We start from the raw sequence: 22,381 nt of genomic DNA on the forward strand, positions 1-22,381 counted from the left end.
TTCAGCCAGCAACAGGGAGCAGCTTAGAAGCTGTATACCAATGTGGGCTAAATATAACGCTCTAAATATCTAAAATAAGGGCCATGTTGACGTAAACACATACAACAAAAGTAATTTCTCTAAAACCCCAAGATGGTCATCTTTTGGCAAATGCATCAGCATTATATAATCTGAAAAAATGAACCAAATATACACCCATCTCATTTTTTACAAAACCGCAAAAGCATTTTTAAGCGTCGGCTGGTGCATTGAATGTTCTGTGCTGATCCCAACACTCATAGAGTTCCTATGAGCGTCGGGAGCAACGCAGAGCATTCAGCATGCTGGCTTGTGCTAAAAACTGCTTCCATGGTTTTGTAAAACGGGGGGTTAGACTCGGCATAAACTTACTAACTTTTATAAAAAATTTTAATAAAGGCTGTTATTGTCTTTGGATCTCCCTAAAATTATTGGAACCCACTCATCTTCAGATGTGAGGGCAATTCTATATCAAGGCATCTGGTGAGAACTTATTCTAAAAAGGAGCATAGGTAGCTACTTTGCTTTCTAGAATACTCATCTAAGCAGGTTAAAAGTTAGGCATGTGCACTTATGACAGGTGTTAAAAATTACACCAACTTCATGGCTAATTTTCACAGATGTACACATATTATACAAGTCTGAGCCAAGCTCTGTCCCGTACACGCCCCTTGTACACACATAAGTAAGTTAGTACTTAGGTAGAATTTATATCTACTCTAATTTCAAGTTTCAATTTTTCAAGTTTATTAAAAAAAAATTTTAAACCACTTAATCAGATTTCTAAGCGGTATACAATAAAAATTTACATAAAAACAGATTAAAAATCAGAGATACTAGCTAAAACCTAAGGGGCTCATAATCGAAATAGAAAAACGTCCAAAAACCGGCCTAAGTTGGCACTTGGACGAATATTTCTCGAAAACGTCCAAGCGCCGATAATAGAACCGGGTTTTGGATGTATTTAAAAACGACCTAGGACTTCATAGTACCGCTCAACGTCCAAAGCTAAATGTAGCATTTTGGGAGGCGTGTTGAGGGCGGGATGTGGGCCAGCTTAGACTTAGTTGTACAGCATGTATAATCAAAAGTTTAACAAAATAGCCTAGACGGAACTTGGATGTTGTGACTTAGACCATGTTTTACATGGTCTAAGTCACAAAAACCCACCTAAACTCACCAGATAAGCACTGAAAACACAGACCCCCCACACATTACCCAAGTGATCACCAACCCCCCCACCCCCCACCTCCATAAAAATTTTATTCACAACTTTAAATTTCAGCCTCCAGACCATCATCACCTGGCCGCCTGGCATAGGAAAGCTTAGTCGTCCAGCCCAGAGGCAGCTTAAGTCATCTTGGCGGTGGGTTAAGGACCCATAGAGAGGAGGACCCATGCCCATAAGCCCCTGTAATCACTGCATTGATACTGAAACATGTGCACTGCTCTATACACCCCCAAAACCCTTTTACTGGCATATAAGTGGCTCTGCAGCCATAAGGGCTATTGGGGTGGTAGATAAGTGGGTCTAGGGGATTCTGAAGGTGGTTTGGGAGGGCTCACCGTCACCTATAAGGGAGCAGTAGTGAGAAGCCATGGCATCCTTTTTGTGAAGTTCACAGCAGTGCCCTGTAAGGTACCCCACTATTTAGGTGGCATGTCTGGGTGTGCAGTCCATCACTTTGCAGACCCCCCCCCCCACATCCAACAGAGCTTGTTCTAGCCATTTTGGACTTGGACGGAAGGTTGGACAGAAATGTGTTATAAAGATAGACGATTTAGCGGCTTGGACGATCAGATCGGCAGGACGTATAATTAGATGATTTTCAAAAGTAAAATAAAGTTGGACATATCTTTCGAAAATGTGTCTTAGGTTCTTTTTAACTTTGGATGACTTGTGAGATGGATGTAAATGGACTTAGACGTCCCTTTCGATTATGCCCCTCCATGTGTCTTAATAAAACACGTAATTAGACAAATGGACCAACTTCAACAATAGGAGAGGAGAGGAAGAATTACAATCATAAAAGAAAAGTGAAACAAAAAAGGAAAATACAATAGGTTAGGGTAAAAAGTAATAAAATTTAAGAGTTTTGTCCTTAAGAGGACAGTTATTGTCCAAAGGCATCCTGGAACAAGAATGTTTTTAATTTTGCTTTGAATTGTTTTATTTCGGATTCACTGCGCAAATGGTTGGGCAGCGAATTCCAGAGAGTAGGGGCAGTGACAGCAAAGTTATTTTGTGACATTGAACAAAGCGATTTTAAAGTATTGCAAGGAATTAAAAGTCTGTTAATAAACTCTGGTTGATTATTTAATCTTGATGTAAAGGTTAAAAGTAAGATTTTATAACTAATTCTGTGTTCGATGGGTAACCAATGTGCACTGATTAAGAGAGGTGAGACGTGGTCGTATTTCTTTGCACCACAAATGATCTTAATAGCTGTGTTTTGAACAATCTGAAGTCATCTAATTTCCTTTTTTGTAATGCCTTTATAAAGGGCATTACAGTAGTCTATGCAAGAAATTACTAGAGAGTGGATCAATATATTCAAAGAAGCTGGTTCTAGTAACTTTGCAAGGGAATGTATCATCCCGAGGCGATAAAAACATTTCTGAATAACTGTGCCGATGTGAATGTGATAAGAAAATTTACTGTCAAAAGTGATTCCTAACAATTTTAGAGTAGGGACAATTTTGATGGGGAGCGATTCAAACTAGAGAATGACACGGTGACAAAATTCATCACCGTTCCCGTCCCCGCGGATAACCGCGGGAAATAATCCCTTGTCATTGTCTAGTGTCTATTTCAACCTCAGTCCTTTTACACCAGCATTCTTCAGAGCAAAGCTTGCGAGTCAGTAGTTGTGGCCATTCATACTCTGATTCTTCCCTCTCTCCTTAAAGAATGACATAAAGATGGTTTCCCGCGGGGACAGGAACGGTGATGAATTTTGTTACCGTGTCATTCTCTAATTCAAACGTCAGGGGAGCCTGAAGCATTATTCCTTCTTTGAAAGGGAAAATCATAAGTTTTGATTTGTTGATGTTAAGAGACAGTTTGAGTCTAACCATGATTTAATTTTTCCTAATTTATGGTTAATGGATACGACCTCCTCTATATTGTTAAGATCAATGGGATGGATTGATTGCACATCGTCGGCGTAAGCAAACGTGGTAAAGCCAATAGATTGGCCCACAGTCAGAAGGGGCGAAATAAAGATGTTAAAAAGCAACGGTGACAAAATGGAACCTTTAGGTATTCTGTGTTTGGTGGTGAAAGGTTCAGACGATGCGCTATTGAAAATAACCTTGGATGATATGTCAGAGAAATAGGAAACGAACCAGTACATAACCAGGTCAGATAGACCGATTTCATGAAGCCTCGTTAGTAGCAGGTTATGGTCGATGGTATCGAAAGTAGAGGAGAGATCTAAGGAAATAAGCAGTACAGACTGGTGATGATCAAGATGGTAAAGTATTTTAGTAGTAAATCCTAACAGGGAAAGTTCTGTAGAATGATAATGACAAAAGCCAGTTTGATTAGGATGAAGTATTTAGTTAGGATGAAGCATTTTCCATCAGACTTCACTCTGTCCTCGATGACCTCGTGCCAATCCAGGAGTTCGCTAAAATCTAAACTATAGCCTTGATATTCTGATCATTTATTGCCTTTAAATGGGCTGTATGAAGGGTCTGAGAGATGGCGGGGAAAGGATAAAACCTTCTCTAAAGTTACTACTTGTAGATCTTTGTTAAAGCAGGCAATAAACAAACAAACCCCAACTGGCATAACATTTGCTACAAAGGTGACCTCCTCTGTGATTTGCTGTTTTAAGTTAACACTTACCACATTTTTTGAGACAACATAGGATATGTCCCAGGAAACATTAGGAGTGGGAGTTCCAGTTGAGTCACAGTGCAGGGTGACATCGCTTCCTTCAAGCACAGTGAGGGTAGTTACACTCAGGTTTACTCTAGGCAATCCTGCAACAAAAACCAAACCCAGACTAAGTTATGCCGAGCTTGCCATACTGCCTTCGACTGTGTCTCTTTGCCCTGCCATAGCAGTCACTGGTTTGATTCTAATCCCTCTGTATTTTTTTGTTTCAAGAAATGCTATTGATACTGACAGATGCTTCCTTTTCTACTTCTCGCTGTTACCCATTGGAATCTGCAGCTCTTTTTTGACATTTTCAGTCCTCAAAGTCAGAAAATCACAAAATACTAAAACAATTTTTAGCGAGCGGCAGATAGGCATGCTGGGACAGAGCTGACACAAACTCCTGCATCTGACATCAATTCCTATGCACAGCACCCGGAAGTGATATCAGCGGGAAAGCCGATGGGGTCATGAAAAGAACATTGTTGACTGCCATGAACAAGTTCCAACAGAAGTATGGGGAAGGGAAGGGAAGCATGCACGTATCATGTACGTCAATGCGCAAGTGCTTCCCCCCTTTTAGCTTATTATTTCTATTTTATTGTTAACCGTTTAGATATCTGTATGATAAAAAGTATATAAAATATAAAGAAACTTGAAACTTAATGGGAAGAAGCGGGAGACAGAGAGGAGGCAGGTTTTTGACGCCCCCACCAACATGGTGCCTGGGGTGGACCGCCTCACTCGCCATCCCTTACGCCACAGGTTGAGACTTTGCCGACCAGCTGCTGAGTATTGACATAGCCGGCCAGAAACAGACAGGAAATTCAATGCCGGTGGCCGAATATGACACTGGTACTGAATTTCCAGTATCGTCGCAGACCGTGGGAGCTTGCCAGTGATCTCCCTTGGTCTAAATATAAACATGAATGAATGGGTGCATTTATTTCAGTCATGACATTCAGTATGACAGCTATACATGAAGTTCCTGACTTGATCATTAAACTATTAAGCTCTTAATATGTTCAAATGTATGTGGATTAAGTGTGTAAGGGGACAGAAGGAGATTGGGATTTGTATACTGCCTTTTTTTGGAGTTTTACAACCACACTCAAAGTGTTTTATATACAGGTACTTCAAGCATTTTCTCTATTTATCCCGGTGGGCTCACAATCTATCTAATATACCTGGGGCAGTAGAGGAGAGGATTAAGTGATTTGCCCAGGGTCACAGGGAGCAGTGTGGGGTTTGTTCAAATGCTGTAAAACAACTGGGGGGAAAAAATAATGGGTTGAGTCTAGTATATTGTTAACTATTGGAATCATTTTAACTAATGCATTTGTAAAATAAATCAGTTAGTAATTATGAGGAGGAACAAAGTTTCTGGTGCCCTGAAAAAGGAATGCTTAACCAAGTTCATCTTTGGTACTGAAAGAAAAAAAATCTGTTTGTGTGTGTGTGAGAGGGATTATTATCACAAACCAGTCTTTCTATTTTACTTCCTCCCTCAAAAAACACAAATATCTAAGAAGTGCTGATAACTTGTCAGTACATTAAGTAACCTGTGAAGTCATTCCATAAAAGGGAGGAGCTGTCATTCTGTTCAACCTTTTACTCAAAAACTGCAGCTTTTATGATCAAATAATTTTTATTGAGCTCAATACAACAAAGGTACAGAAAACACAAACTGGCCATGTGAAGCTCCAACCATCACAACCCCTCCCTCCCCAGTCCTCAATCTAGTAATCAGCAACACAAACTCAAAAGGGAAACCAAAGAAATGAAATAGAAGGTGTAGAAACAGCATCAACAATTCAGGAGACAATTCCGGACCACGAGAGTCAAGGTGGTCCAAAAGGGCTCTCATGCCCACTGGAAACGCAGCCCTCGGGCAGAGGAAAATTCCACAATGTCTCTATGCTCTCACATCATAAGGATAATCAACCAAGACCTCCAAAGTGAGAGGTCAGAAGTATCAACCTCCATCCACTTAAGCAAGATGCATTTCAGTGCAATCACCACCGTCCATTTAAGAAAGGTGCTCGCTCCCCTCTGTCAAGGATAGTAACTAGGTATAACACCAAAGAGAAGCAGAGGAGAGCGTCAAATAGTTATCTTCCAAATAGTCTCTACAAAAGTGAAGATGCTATCCCAAAAGGCTATAACGCGAGGGCAAGACCAGACCATATGGCCTAAACTTGCCTCTGGATTGCCACACCTTGAACACTGATTTAACACGAAACTTAGAAAGGTGTGCCCTCTTAAATGAAATGTAAAGTCGCAGCACCAGTTTATAATGTTGTTCGCAAAAGGACATATATTCACAGAATGTGGTCAGTTTTTTGATAGCCTGCAACACCACATCTTCCGGCAATTCTATCTGCAGATCATGAGACCAAGAGTCCCGGCAGTTTACCATGATCAAGCAAGGGGGACTTCATCTTTCAAATATCTGTGATGAAATTTCAGAGGAACAGTCAGCTGGGAGCCAAATGTGTAAGCAGTAGATAATAACTCTTAGCGGCAAGAGTGATGATTCAATTTCCCTAAGGAATTAAGATAATGATGAATCTGTAGATATGCAAATCCATCAGTAGGAGGGACTTCATATTCCTGCTGAAGCTGGGTAAAAGTTTTGATACGCCCCTCCTCTGTGACCAAATGAAATAAATATACGACCCCCCTTGCTTCCCATCTAGCAAACACAGAATTTTCAATACTTGGAAGTTGCCATTAAAATGAAGGGGCAGAAAAGGTGATTCACAAGCATTAATATCATGAAATTTACAGACCTACTGCCAAACTTGCTTCAAAGGTCTATAAAGAACATGATGATGCAGAAGCCAGGGTCAAGAGGAGGGTGACAGAATGAAGATAAGCACTGAAATGAATAGTGTGAAAACAGGAAAGCTCCAAGGAAGTGTTAGCGAAAGTGGAATTTCCCTAAAAGAAATCATTAATATGACGTGTTCCACAGCTAACAGTCAATAATCAAAGATTCAATAATCCCAATCTCCCTTTATACCATGGGGTGGCTGCAATTCGATAAGGGAGCCGTGCTCGTTATCTGCCCGGAGAAAGCGCTGTACCAATCAGATAAGTTTATATTCATCTTTGCAGGACAGGTAGAGAGGCAGGACTTGAAAAAAATACTACCAGCAAGGCACAATGAGCATATTATACGGATTTACCCTTCCCATAAGAGAAAGCGAGTACGCAATTTATTAATCAATGCTTGAAACAAAGGATCAATATAATCTCAAAATATCACTAGGAATATGAACACCCAAATATTTCAGATGGGGACCAGCTCACTGCAAAGGAAACATCCCACGCCAATTAGTTTGCACTTCAGGAAGCAACAGCATCACTACCGACTTATCCAAATTAAGGGAGAGACCAGAGTAAAACCTATACTCAGAAATGAGATCTAACGCAGTCGGCAAAGAAGTGGTAGGACGGGTGAGAATCAAAAACAGGTCATCCGCGAAGGCCAATGTCTTAATTTCCATTCCATCTACTTGCAGTCCGCTCACTTCATCAAAATGACGTAAAATGCAAAGCAAAGGATCTAAAGAAGAAATAATAGGGGAGAAAGAGGGCAGCCCTGCCTAGTACCTCTCAGAATTGGAAAAGTCAGTACGGGTTCCATTAACCAGCAAGGACGCCCTCGGGTTAGAGTAAAGAGAGCAGACTGCGTCAATGTATTCCAAAGTGTGAAAAATAAAGGACCAATTGACACTATCAAAGGCCTTGGAGGCATCCAAACTCACAAAAAGAGCTGGAATGTGAAATTGCTGACAATGGGCCAATGCAAATACCGTATTTTCACGCAAATAACGCGCACCCGTATAAAACGCGCACACGGGTATAGCGCGCAGAAATCACGATGATATGCACAAAAACTTTGGTATACCGCGCTCACGGGTATACCGCGCATGCTGCCCGACGCTCCTTTCGCCCGCCCTGACTTTCCGACTCTCCGTTCACCCCCCCTGACTTCCGTGCACTGTCCCCCCTTGAAGGTCTGTCCCCATCCTGAAAGCCTGATGCCCCCCCCCCCCCGACGTCCGATACATCCCTCCCCCCGAAGGACCGCCAACTCCTCAACAATATCGGGCCAGGAGGGAGCCCAAATCCTCCTGGCCACGGCGACCCCCTAACCCCACCCCGCACTACATTACGGGCAGGAGGGATCCCAGGCCCTCCTGCCCTCGACGCAAACCCCCCTCCCCCCAACGACTGCCCCCCCCAAGAACCTCCGACCGCCCCCCCAGCCGACCCGCGACCCCCCCTGGCGACCCCCCACCCCCCTTCCCCGTACCTTTGGTAGTTGGGCCAGAAGGGAGCCCAAACCCTCCTGGCCACGGCGACCCCCTAACCCCACCCCGCACTACATTACGGGCAGGAGGGATCCCAGGCCCTCCTGCCCTCGACGCAAACCCCCCTCCCCCCCAAAGACCGCCCCCCCCAAGAACCTCCGACCGCTCCCCCAGCCGACCCGCGACCCCCCTGGCGACCCCCACGACCCCCCCCACCCCCCTTCCCCGTACCTTTGGTAGTTGGCCGGACAGACGGGAGCCAAACCCGCCTGTCCGGCAGGCAGCCAACGAAGGAATGAGGCCGGATTGGCCCATCCATCCTAAAGCTCCGCCTACTGGTGGGGCCTAAGGCGCGTGGGCCAATCAGAATAGGCCCTGGAGCCTTAGGTCCCACCTGGGGGCGCGGCCTGAGGCACATGGTCGGGTTGGGCCCATGTGCCTCAGGCCGCGCCCCCAGGTGGGACCTAAGGCTCCAGGGCCTATTCTGATTGGCCCACGCGCCTTAGGCCCCACCAGTAGGCGGAGCTTTAGGATGGATGGGCCAATCCGGCCTCATTCCTTCGTTGGCTGCCTGCCGGACAGGCGGGTTTGGCTCCTGTCTGTCCGGCCAACTACCAAAGGTACGGGGAAGGGGGGTGGGGGGGTCGTGGGGGTCGCCAGGGGGATCGCGGGTCGGCTGGGGGGCGGTCGGAGGTTCTTGGGGGGGGGGCGGTCGTTGGGGGGGAGGGGGGTTTGCGTCGAGGGCAGGAGGGCCTGGGATCCCTCCTGCCCGTAATGTAGTGCGGGGTGGGGTTAGGGGGTCGCCGTGGCCAGGAGGGTTTGGGCTCCCTTCTGGCCCGATATTGTCGGGAAGTCGGCGGTCCTTCGGGGTGGGGGTGCGAGTGGTCCTGCCGGGGGGGGGGGGATGTATCGGACGTCGGGGAGTCGGCCGGGCAAGAGGGCTTGGGCTCCCTCTTGCTCCGATCGTGGATGCGGGTGCGGGTGGGAGCGCGTGCGAGCGGTCGTTCGGGGTGGGGGTGCGAGTGGTCCTGCCGGGGGGGGGGGGATGTATCGGACGTCGGGGAGTCGGCCGGGCAAGAGGGCTTGGGCTCCCTCTTGCTCCGATCGTGGATGCGGGTGCGGGTGGGAGCACGTGCGAGCGGGTCGTTCGGGGTGGGGGTGCGAGTGGTCCTGCCGGGGGGGGGGGGATGTATCGGACGTCGGGGAGTCGGCCGGGCAAGAGGGCTTGGGCTCCCTCTTGCTCCGATCGTGGATGCGGGTGGGAGCGCGTGCGAGCGGTCGTTCGGGGTGGGGGTGCGAGCGGTCCTGCTGGGGGGGGTGAATCGGGCGTCGGGCGGGGTGGGAACTATGTTTTAAAACTTTTGTATACCGCGCTCACGCATATAACGCGCGAGGGGTATGCGCGGTAGGTAAAAACGCGTATAACGCGCGCGTTATATGCGTGAAAATACGGTAGTACTTTGCGCATATTGCAGACTGACTGCCTACCAAGAACAAATCCCACTTGGTCATCGTGAATCAGGGAAGGTAGATAAGAAGCAAGGCGATCAGCCAGAATATGAAAAAAAAGCTTAAAATCAACATTGATCAATGAAAAAGGACAGTAAGAGCCAGGATCCTCTGCTAATTTGCCAAGTTTCAAAATCAGAATAATAAGAGCCTCATTGGCAAATCTAGGAAAAGAACCTTTCAAAATTGCCTCATTATAGTAAGATCACAAAGGACCACAGAAATGCGGAGTCAACATCCTATAGAATTCACCCGAAAACCTAACGGGGCCAAAGGTTTTTCCTAACTTGGTAGCTCTGATGGTCTGCAACAACTCCACTTGAAAAGTTTTGTTCAAAACATTCACAGCCTCCTCAGTCAAGCGTGGCAGCCTGGATGAGCAAAGGTAATGGGATCTGAAGAAGTTGGTGGTAATTTCTCAAAAAAAATCATGTAATAAATTGGCTACCTCAGCTGCCGGGAAACCACCCCACCACTAGGAATGCGAAGCGTGAGAATAGGTTTCTTTCCCACACGATTGTCAACCAGATGGGCCAACAAACAACCCGATTTATTACCAAAATGCTGAAAGTGGTATTTATGGAAAGAAGCCCACCGTTGATAATGAGAGTGAAGCAGAAAATAAGAGCCGCTTGAGAAGTCAAGTATTGCACCTGGACACTGCAGAGGGACAAGAAAGATGAGCTTGCTTAGAAATGCGCAAGGCTCTCTCCAAAGTCACAATTTCTCGATGAAGCCGACAGGATCCTGGTACAGGTGAAGGAGATAATATGGCCATGTAACATCATCTTAGCTGTCTCCCAAAAAAGAATGGGTTCTTCCTGATGTTGGGAATTGTGACTTAGAAAATCCTCCCACTGAGTACGCATGAACTTTTTAAAGTCAGAATCCTGCGCAAGGAAACCTCCAACACTGAGAGCGAGTATACGTGACATCTAAGTGAATATCTAACCAGATAGGTGTGTGATCTGAAATATTCAAAGGGCCTATCTCCGCTGAAAGAACATGAGAAAACAGAATCGATTCTGGACAAAGTACTGTGTGCACGTGATAAGTGAGTGTAATATCTAACTTCAGGATGTAACAAGCGCCAGGGATCAAGTAAGTTAAAAGTGGTGCAAAAATCAGAAAGTAACTAACCCTGAGTACACAAGGGGGTGAGCGGTTTAGTAGATTTATCACAATCAGGGTCGAAAACCATATTAAAGTCTCCTAGTAAAATAAGTGGATCTGTAGCATATCTAGAGCGAAGTTGAATTAACTTTTGTAAAAAGGAGGACTCCTCTACATTAAGGCCATAGACTGCCATTAGCAAATAGTGTATGTCCCCCAACTTTAATCTCAGCATCAGGTAACGACCATCTGAAGCTGTCTAGAAGACCTGAACCCCCAATGGAGAGGACTTGTGAATCAGAACCGCTATCCCACCATGTCATCCAGGTGGGGAAGCAAAACGAACATCACTCACCCAAGAACGATGTAACTTAAGACGTTCTTCATCTGTTAGTCAAGTCTCCTGGAGACATGCCACATCAGCTTTATAATGTTGTAAAGCTGACAGTATTTTTGTACATTTAATTGGTGAAGTGATACCACCCACATTCCAGGAGGTTACTCTAAAAGGAGAACCCATGGTTAGTAACTACGAGGCAGAAACCTAGAGCAACAGGAGAAAAGGAAGAAAATATACTCCAGGAGCCCAGCCTTCCCCAGAGCATCCCAGTTGAGTACACAAAAAAAAGAACAAAGAAAATAAAGACAAGAATCAAAAAAGGGTCCCAATCAAGTAGACTGATTACACATAGAAAAAGTGCATATTGAACGAGGACATCCACCCCCCCCCCCCAAACACCCTCCCCTACTTGACAAAACATCCCAAAACAAGATAAATTACAAATAGAACCCCACAATATAACACCCAATCCCCCACCCACCAAAACACCTGCCCCCCCCCCCCCTTAACAAGTGCGGAGCAATAGGCACACCTCATGGAGGTACACTTAGGATATGAGCGGCACCCAAACACCACCCCTAACATCTCAGCGAAACATCTTCAGCCAGTAAGGGTTTTCAATATAAACATAACCAGGGACAGTAAAGCATCTTCCTGCCAGATACAAAGAAATCTACCAGCAAGGTAAACAAAGATAGCCTCAGGTAACTCCAAAGTGTTCAAGAAGTCCTCCGCCAAAGACAGGGTTGCCAGGGATCTTGGTGATACACCTGCAAAATAGCAGGGTAGATAAGCATAAAGTGCAGGTGATGCTCTTGGAGCTTGGAACATTAGGTGCAAATTTCCTCCTTGTATCTGTCAAAGCTGCTGAAAAGTCTTGAAAGATACACACTTGGCAATCCTCATACTGTATTTCAGAGAGTCACATTTGGAATGGTAATGACGCAGGATCTCAACCTTATAAATATAATTGTGCAATTTAACGATGATCACTCTGGGTCTAGTGAAGTCAGGGCCACGTTGGCCTAGGCGATGCGCTCATTCCAACCACACTGGTGCCGCTGTAGCCGATACAGGAAATTCACAGTTTAGCCAGGTTTCTAAGGTTGTGAGTAAAGATGAATTAGAGACAGATTCAGGAATCTCCAGGAATCCGAGATTGCCAAGACGCAAGCGGTTCTCTAGTTCCTCAATTTTATCGGTCTGTTTTTGCACGAGGCCCCACAGCTCTGCTAACTTGGAGGACGTCGCCGCTGAAGTGGTCCGGCAGGTGGTGTCAGAAAGCAGGCCTTTAAAATGAGTAAGTTTTGGCTTCAGGGCAGAAACAACTGCCAATTTCAATGCATCTAAATGTGCGGCTGACAAGGGTAAGGTGTTGTTGGTGTCCGGTGGAGAATCCACCATCTTAGCCTCGGCTGGCTTGCTGCGATCATAATTTTTTTTCTGTGCCTTAGTACTTACTCATGGATCCCAGCAATTTTAAGAGGAATCTGTCCATAGACCATTCAAACTAGCATAGGGAAGTTAGCTGGCAAATCGTACCCCAGAAACTGGCAGATTTTAACGGGGATGGCGTTAGGGAACCATAAGCAAAGGATGAACGCGTCTGCCGCTGCTCAGTACATCACGTGACCTCAACTGCAGCTTTTATATTGTTTGCTATATGTACTTCCATGGTTTACAATAATAGATAAGAATCTTTCTCCCTGCAGTTCTTCATTAATTTCTTTCCATTTTAATGAAAAACCTCAAGAGTAAGAGCAAGTTGGAGGCATCCTGCTGGAGAAGGGTGATGGGTGGAACCTAAAGGCAAAACAAATTATTCGAAGATCCTTAAAGTCTGTCTACACAGAAAAAGCAAAGATAGCATCAAACAGCATCCCAAATTTACAAGTCTGTGGGCGATATTTTTCCCCAAGCACTGAGCAGCCTGTGGCTGTTGGATACACCAAGACAACCATTAAAAATGAAATATTTCTTGCTTCACCTTGCTACAATCAAACAAAAAAAAGAAAAGAAATTTAAGCAAATCACAATGGATTCTTCCATCCCACTGAGCTACTTTGCAAAACAATAAACAAGGTGTCTTTTGTCAGCTGTTCATGTCACAAGGGCTGGAGCATTATCCTGGTGTTTTATAGCAAACTTCACAGGAAGTATTCTTGAGTTATTATGACATGGAGGGGTACATGTGCCAAAGAGAGATAAATCACTTGCTTGTTCATACATTGCACCAGAATGTCACAGATTTAAAAGGCAGGGGTTTACTTACTATAAATTATGTACCCTCACCATTGTCATGCAATCTACTGCCATCCCCACAATGTCACTTTTATGGTTTATGGTTTGTTTATTTATAATCCGCCTTTTACAAAGTGAAGTACAACAACACACACACATAATGGTACTTCACAAACATTTCAAACATCTTACAAAAAATATACATAACATTCAACATAAAATCAAAATAAAATACCAGCCTGACAATCATAGCAGCGCCAATGGCTTCTCCTATACCAAAAATCAATTTCAAGCAACCTAATATAACTCAGGTTTTCATCTGCCAACATCTCATACTGTGTATTTCATACAACATAACAGTCACACCAGTCAGGGTACCCTGCCATTGCTACTGTGATGATTCATTTGACTGTCCCTCTTAATTCTGATGGGTCTCAAAAGAAAGAGTGTTTGCTGGAGAGAGGGTAAGAGGTGGAATGATCATTTACCACCTTCCTGGATTTTAATGACTATTGTAACAATTTCTAGGATTTTAGTTTTGTATATTCCATTTGTTCTGTGGCACCCACCCCTCCTACAACAACAACAATAATTTATTATTTCTATAGCGCTATCAGTCGCACGCAGCGCTGTACATTGTACATGTAAGAGATGGTCCCTGCTCAGAGGAGTTTACAATCTAATTATGACAGACACACAGGACATACGGGGCAAAAGGGGAGTCAGAACAAGTGTTCATGTAGGGAATTAAAGGGGGGCTGATAAAGTGCGATCACATAGGACAAAGGGGCGTCTGAACTTAGCGCTCAAGATGGGAATTGGAGGGTAGGGGACCATTGAGGGAATGGCAGACAGAAATATTGGCCAGGTTAGGATTTAAACACAGCTTCAAATAAGTGGGCCTTCAGTCTGGATTTGAATACCACCAGAGATAATGAGCCAGGTAGGTTGTTTCAGGCATGCGGTACAGCAACATAGAAAGGACGAAGACGGGAGTTGGCAGTAGAGGAGAAGGGTAGCAACAGGAGGGACTTGTCTATTTTATTTATTTATTTATTTAGATTTTTATCCCGTCCTCCCAATAGCTCAGAACGGTTTACAAATGAACATACACAGTGCGGAGTAACTAGACATATAAGTAGTACAACAGGTTTAGTGGTTGGATTTATAGTTTTTAGAGAGAATTGAATACAGGGAGATTAAGCAGAGAGAGAGAAGGGGGAAATACAGTAGTTTAATTTAAGGAAAGTTATAAGCATATAGATGCAATTTTTTAGTGGATAGAGTAAGAGAGGGTCATACTGGAATTTCGGGAAGGAGATAGGAGAGTGGAGGGTGGGGCTTAAGGGGGGGAGAGACAGAGGAGATCTTTAATTGAAGAGGAGGGTCTTTACCGATTTACGGAATGCTAATAATGAGTTCTGTTGTCTAAGTTGGGGGGGAAGTTGGTTCCAGAGGTGTGGAATGAAGTGGCTGTAGGATCGTTTGTGGGCAGTTTCTGTGAGCAGGGATCTTCCGGGGGGGACGCATAGGCGTGTCTCTGACTTTGGGCGGAGGGTGCGAGTGGGGTTGTAGATGGGAAGTTTGGATTTTATGTAGGAGGGGGTGGTGGAGTATATTCTCTTGTGGGCAATTGTTAGGGCTTTGAAAGTACAGCGTTGGCTAATTGGGAGCCAGTGTTCAGCATGGAGTGCCGGGGAGATGGAATCGCTGAAGTCTACTGAATGGAGTTCTCAGGGAGGAGTATAGGGAGTAATAAGAGAGGAGAGATATTGAGGAGCTGCAGTGCGAGTACACTTGAATGTCAATTAGAGGAGTTTGAATCATATGCAGAGATGGGCAGAGAGCGAGTGAAGCAACCTCCTGAAAAAATATCTGGAGGCACCCAGGAAAGCTGCTATAGAGAGAGATATGTGCCAATGCATATCCACATCTGGGCTCATTAACTATGAAATTAAAATCCTTTATATGTACAACCATTACACTAACACACGTACAGCATTAACTATGCTTCCAGGGAACATTACATAAATGTCTGGATCTGTTTTTAGAACTCCAAACAGTGCTCTACAACTGGAAGGCAGTCAGACCCTAGTCCAGCTGTGGAGAGCCAGATGTGGCTCTTGCCAAAAAGCCAGCTGCTTCCACACTACAAGGATTCACTTGACACTATTGGTTACATCTAAATAATGAATTTAACAATTTTATTGATGCTTTTAATACAGATGATGGAATTTATTGTATCTTATGTTTCTTTTATAAATTTTGGCTGTATGTTAACACACATATATATAGTACAAGTTGATTTCTATGCCTGTCAGACCTGAATTAATTGAAAAGTGCATCATCATTTGATGTTGTGTGCTCCTGTATAAAATGAATTTGTTCCTTTTTTTGTCAGTAGGGTTTTGGAAAAAGCAATGTTATGGCTGATTCTGTCAAAATGACTATCCCCCCTTCTATCAAGCTGCACTGCCAAGCAGTGTAAGCTAAATGCCTAGCTGCCCATTCTGTTCTTATGTGTGGCTTGGCATTTAGCTTGTGCTGCTTGGCAGAGCGTCATGATAAAAGGAGAAGGGGGTAAATTAGCATTGACATAGTACCCTAAAGCAAGTATTATAATATCCAGCTACATAATATACATTGAGTTCCTATGTCATGAAGAGCCGTGAATGCCAAAGGAGGAGAAGTAACTTGCCTAAGGTTCTAAGTAACATCAAGTGTAGAATATGAATTCAGGACCACTGTTTCGATTGTTAGGGTTATCATCTCTTAATCTGTTCAATACCCTTCTTAGGCTATGTTATCCCAGAGGCGGTAAAGAAAAACCACAGAAGCGCAGTTTGAAATTAAAGATGTTTATTTTAAGGTCTAAAGCCCCCTTTTAGAAAAAAAGTAGCGTGTTTTTTAGTGCTGGCCACGGCGGTAACAGCTCTGACGCTCGCAGAATTCCTATAAGCACTGGAGCTGTTACCACTATGGCTGGCACTAAAATTGGCACTACTGTTTTGTAAAAGGGGACTTAATTCCTTAAAATAAACATCTTTAATTTCAAGCTGCACATCTGGGGGTGTTGTTTTTTGGGGTTTTTTTTTACTGTCTCTGAGATAACATAACCTAAGGAGGGAATAGAACAGATTAAGAGATGATAACCCTAACAATCAGAACTGTGTACCTGGATTCATATTCTACACTTGGGGCTCCTTTTACTAAGCCGCGTTAGGGCTTTAACGCTCGGAATCGCGCATGCTAAATTGCTGCCCGCGCTAGACCTTAACGCCAGCATTGAACTGGTGTTAGTTCCAGCTGCGTAGCGCGGGTTTAGCATGCTAAAATGCTGTGTGCGCTAAAATGCTAATGCAGCTTAGTAAAAGGAACTTGCAACCTTAAGCAAGTTATTTCTCCTCCTTTGGCATTTAATGAAAACTACAATGAGAAATTTTAGTACAAATGGTTAATATGTAACTGCATGGCAAACTATATTTCAAAACAGACTTGTCCAATATCTAAGTTCTCCTAACTTCTCGCTCTTGTTTTATTTCATTAATATGTATTTATATGAATTTTAAGAATAACACATGTTCCTTAGATTTTATTCTTGGTAACCTTCAGCTATAGGATTAATTAAAAGAAAAAAATATATTACCCAAGTGTGTTTCCCTTAGATTGGTCTTCAAGCTTCACTGCAGCCCATTCCCTCAGAGAAAAGGAGGAAGTAAGCTCCTTATATATCTTAAACCACACATCTATCCCCTGACTTCATGTTCTTCTGTCCTAAGACAAGCTGATGATACATTTTTCCTGAGGGGTGAGGAGGGAGGGCTTTTCTCTCATTAGCTCAGATCTGTTCTACCCCTGAAAACCCCTATTCTTTGAGTACTTCTTTAGTTAAGCTCATCAGGCCTTCACAAAACTCTTTAGCCTATCTGGGTCACCATTACTTTAGCACCATGGGATGATGTTCAAAGGGCTGCTTAACAGGGATAGTATGCATCTATCAAAGAAGGGAAGAAATATCTTCGGCAGCAGGCTGGCCAATCTACTGAAGATGACTTTAAAATAGAAGCGATAGGACAGGGTGATCAAAGCCCCTGGGTGAGTATAAGCCCTCAGGTAAGTAAATCACTGAATATATCTACACAGATGGGAACAGGGGCAATGTTTAGAAAGCAGCATGTACTAATGCTAGAAACTGTGATGGAAAAAGATGAGTTGGATATAGTGGTGACGTGGATCATGGAGAACCATGAATGGGATGTAGTTATGCCAGGTCATAATCTGTTCAGGAAAGACAAGTTAGGAAGAAAAAGAGGGGGAGTAGCATTATACGTTAAAGATCATAGGTGGTTTTAACATGCTGAATGTTGATTGGGGTATCCCTATTGCAGGGTCTTCTAGAAGTAGGGAGATCCTGAACTCTCTACAAGGAGAACTTTTCCACAAGTTGGTAATGGAACCCATGCAGGATGGGGGTCATACTGGACTTAGTGCTTACAAACGGGGAAAGTGTTTCTGATATTACAACGAGTGATCATCTGGCATCCAATGATCTCTGCATGGTACGGTTCAATATTAAGATGGGTATAGAGAGAGTTCATTCAAATGTAAAGGTTCTAGACTTAAAAACAAAACAAAACTATCTTTGCTTGGATGGAGATTACATCAAGAAATTGTTGTCTGGATGGGAACATCTGGAAGGAGTAGAAAAGCAGTGAGCAAAACTAAAAAGAGTTATTGTAAAGGCGACAGTCCTTTTTGTGAGTCAAGTAAGTAAAAGTAATAGGAAAAGAAGGCCACTTTTGTTCTGAAAAGTAGTAGCTGAGAAGATAAGGAACAAGAGGTTAGCTTTCACACACTACAAATGATCGCAGAAAGAGGAAGACATGCAAAAATATCTGGAAAAGTTAAGAGAGGCTGGTTGAGTAGTCAGGAAAGCAAACATGCTAATGAAAGAAAAAATAGCTGAAATGGTAAAACGGGGAGACAATACTTTTTTAGATATATCAATGATAGGAAGAAGTGCAAAAGTGGCATTGTGAGACTCAAAGGAGAAGAGGAGAAATATGTAGAAGGTGATTAAAAAAAGGCTGAATTGCTTAACAAATATTTCTGTTCTGTGTTCACAGCTAAAGCGCTGGGAGTGAAACTGCAGAAGACAAACATGAAGAGGGATGGAGTAGTGGTAGACCCTGGTTGATTTTCAGAGGATTGTATTTGTGAGGAGCTAGCTAAATTAAATGTAGGCAAAGCGATGGGACCAGATGGTGTATGCTGAAAGAACTTAGGGAAGTTCTGGTTGTTCCACCGACTGAACTTTTCAATGCTTCTCTAGAATCGGGACTGGTACTGGAGGACTGGAGAAGGGTGTATGGGGTCCTTCTCCACAAAAGTGGAAGTAAGGAAGAAGTAGGGAATTATAGGTCAGTAAGTCTAGCTTCTGTGGTAAGCAAATTAATGGAAATTCTTTTAAGAACATAAGAACATAAGAAACGCCTTCACCGGAACAGACCGAGGTCCATCTAGTCCGGCGATCCGCACACGCGGAGGCCCATTTAGGTGCTCCTTGTTGGAGACCCGGATTTCCCGTATCCCTCAATATGTTTTGCAAGAAGGTGTGCATCCAACTTGCGTTTGAAACAGAGAATGGTGAAGCTTCTGTAATCTGATGGATTATAGGACCAGAGGCAACATGGATTCACTAGAGGTAGGTGTCTACTGGCGCTCTTTTGAACCTAGGTGGCCAAGGACAAGGAGCATCTCTTTACTGCCTTTACTAGGCAGTAAAGAGACCCCAGATAATTTCCTGGGGTGGGATCAATGGGTGGAAGGGTTTACCTACTAGGGGTTTGTGATGGGCAAGTTCTGATTGTTGTCATGGTTCTCATCAAAGAAGGATCCTAGCGGACATGGGGGTTATAGTCGAGGGAGGGAGAGGAATCCTGGAGGGTGATGTGGTTGCAATCAGGGTAATTCAGAGGATGTAGCAGGGAATGGGAGATCAGGGAAATTACATCGTTCTGCTAAGCAGGACCAATTTTTAAAAGCTGCAGAAGAGAACTATAGAAACTCTCTTTTTCCCATGTGCAACATTTTAAAATCTCCTTCTAGGCTTTCTGGCAAATACACAAAGTGTTCAAGGCTTATGCAGATGAGGACAGAGCTTGCAGTGATGGGGCAGGGGCAGGGATAGGGACAGAACTCAGAGGGAAGAGACAAGGATGGAGATGTAACCTGCAGGAACAGGGACAAATTTGTCTCCATGTCATTCTCTAGCCTGGAGCAATAGGACTCCCGCTGGAGAAGAGGTGTTCTGCTCCTAGAGCTTATATGTATGTGTTTACATTGTGCTTTGTATTATACTGACTGCATGTAAACTATGCAAGCAGCAGCTTCCTGCTAGGTTCCTACAATCTCTGTTCTTATAGGTTAAATGTCATTTGTGACTTATTCCCTCCAGCCTTCTGGAGACCTGAAACCATAAAGTTTCCACCTCTGCCTTCTGCACCCCTCCCTCTAAGAAAAATCTCCATCTTGGGCTCAGAAATGAAGCACTTCACAGCCCTCAACCTCTGTAACCCTTGAATTGTATCATCCTTTTACTAGTCAATTGATTAATCATTCAGTAAGTCAAAATATGATCAGTGTCTATGACTTTAGCCATTCTCAATCATCCATGCTGCAAATGAAGAAATGGATACATAAAAGCAGACCTCAAGACTATGCATTCCAAACACCCAACCAAGCTTTTCACTATCAGTTTTCAAGATTTATCTGAATTTTTGTTTTTCATCTGTTTGAAAGCTACATGGATTTCATATTAACAAGAGACACTGGGAACCAGCAGGGGAGGAGCTGAAACACTTTGATGGAAGAAAGAAACTAGCTTTCAATTAAGTAAAAGATAAATCAAGCTCCCCTGTTATTAAACTTTATGCTAAGCAAAATAGTTTGACCTTGTGTCTACTTTTTGAGAGAACTAAAAGAAAAGGTCATTTCATTAAACTGTTATAAAGTACTCAACAGTACTTGTGATTGATCTTTTGCCATATACTTTGCAGAGAAGATAAAGATGAAAATGTAGTCCAAATGTGAGCAAATACTTCTGGGGTAATTCTGAATGAAAACCACAAAACATCAGCAAACAAAAGCCGGCAAAGTGGAGTAAATGAGCTGGGAACTCCCAGGTTTATCAAGCACAAAAACCCAAGGAATAAATTAAAGTCAATTGAAAACAATTGCAGCTGGCTCAAATGCAAATAAAAAGAAGCTAATAATCACATGAATGTGCCATTCCATATGGGGATTATAGTCTTCTGCATTTAAACAATTCCACCTTGATGATGACTTTAATTTCAGCAAATCGAAACAGCTGACAAATGGTATAGCAGTAGAATGGACTTCAAATGATGACTGTAAATGTGGGAACCTACATGGTATATGTTTCGGCATGTATGATTACCATCATGAGGGATCCCATAAAAACATGTTTCATAAATACCAGAAATAACCATTCTAAATGAAAAGATATATATGAAAAGAATGGTGATGATGTGAAAGAAAGTATGTGAAAGTGAGTAAAACTGTATGAATGTGGACACCACATGTAATGAACAGAGGAAAGGGGTAACCCATAAAGTGAGCAGAATGGTAAAATGAATGTGATAATGTGGCAATGGATAACACTATTTACATAGATATAAAATGGTGATCATCACGGTTTTTAGTTGATTAATTTTTAGTTTTTACTTGATTAATTTTGGTCTTTTTCATACAACTTATCACAAGTCTCCATTTCTGATTCCCCTGATGAAGGCAATTATACACGCCGAAACACAGACCATGCAGGGTCTACATATCAATTAAAGAAATTATGAACAAGACCTATATTGACCACTGTTAAAGAGGGCTTGCTGGATCTTCAGTCTGACTCATTATGTTATTTTCTTTCTTTTCTCTCCCCCTTCCCCACACACAATTCAGGCTATAGTTCTCAAGCTCTAGAACCAGAAACAATCCCTGCTTGTCCTTACTGTGCTGATGCTATCTTGCAGTTAATACCTAGCACTATGTTGGACGATATGGTAGAGCACTATTCAAAGTTATCACCATCCCTACATGTGAATTTTATGGACAATATTTTTGCAAATCCAGCTAATATGTTTATTTGAAGTGCGATCAAATACTGTTGTAGCATGATTTTGCTGGATTTAAAGAATAAATTTATTGCCTGACCCAAGATATGGTTGATTTTTGCTGGATTTAGCAATTATAGAATCATAAAATTATTGCTTGAAATAAAGTGCATTTCTGACAGCTTCTGAGAGACTGAGCTATCAGCCTCCAGAAAGTGTTAGGTGCATCTATTCAGTGGAGAGCAAAGGAATGGCCAGGTGCGTACCTAGTATAGAAGAACACCAGATTCATCTGGTGTGATATAACATTAGCTGAGCTGATGTCACCAGCTGGTAATATTTATTGAATGATGGTGTGGGTAAAATGGGAGGGGGAGGGAAGAGGGTGAGGGGAATATATAAGGTGTTGTCAAAGTTCTGTAGAATAAGGATTGACAAGTTTATAAGAGGAGGTAAGAAAGGGTTTATAGACAGAGCTTGTAAGAAAGAAAAATGATTAGGGAGGTTTCTAAGGTGATGGGGAGGAGCAGTCACGTGACTGGTTGGATGTTGTGGCAGGCTGGAGTGAATTCTGGGAGGAAAGGGGAACAGTAGAGTAGTCTCTTCAGGAAAAGATTATCCCTCCCTCCCTCCCATTTGTGCTGGTGTTATGTTTTGTGTCAGTTTTGTGGGGTGGGGTGGAGGGTGTACATGTTATATGTCGACTTGGGTAGGTTTGGTGGAGCTTATGGGGTTGGGGGGAGGTGGTCGCAGCTTTGGGTGGGGCGGAAAATGGGGTTTGGCCCAGCTGGATCTGGGAGATGAGCAGTTAATAAATAAA

General features: G+C 43.3%; 1 protein-coding gene across 5 annotated transcripts in view; it reads right to left on the minus strand.

Annotated features, from left to right (window-relative positions):
• Positions 1 to 22,381, minus strand: part of NTRK2 (neurotrophic receptor tyrosine kinase 2) — a 546,312-nt gene that overhangs the window by 424,480 nt on the left and 99,451 nt on the right. For all 5 annotated transcript variants that reach the window (XM_033927854.1, XM_033927863.1, XM_033927846.1 and 2 more), the window contains one exon: positions 3,872 to 4,008. In XM_033927854.1, the coding sequence (XP_033783745.1) occupies positions 3,872 to 4,008 (137 nt within the window). The remainder of the gene's footprint in view (positions 1 to 3,871; positions 4,009 to 22,381) is intronic.

Source organism: Geotrypetes seraphini, chromosome 1 (genome assembly GCF_902459505.1).
Source record: "Geotrypetes seraphini chromosome 1, aGeoSer1.1, whole genome shotgun sequence".
NCBI classification, from domain to species: Eukaryota; Metazoa; Chordata; class Amphibia; order Gymnophiona; family Dermophiidae; genus Geotrypetes; species Geotrypetes seraphini.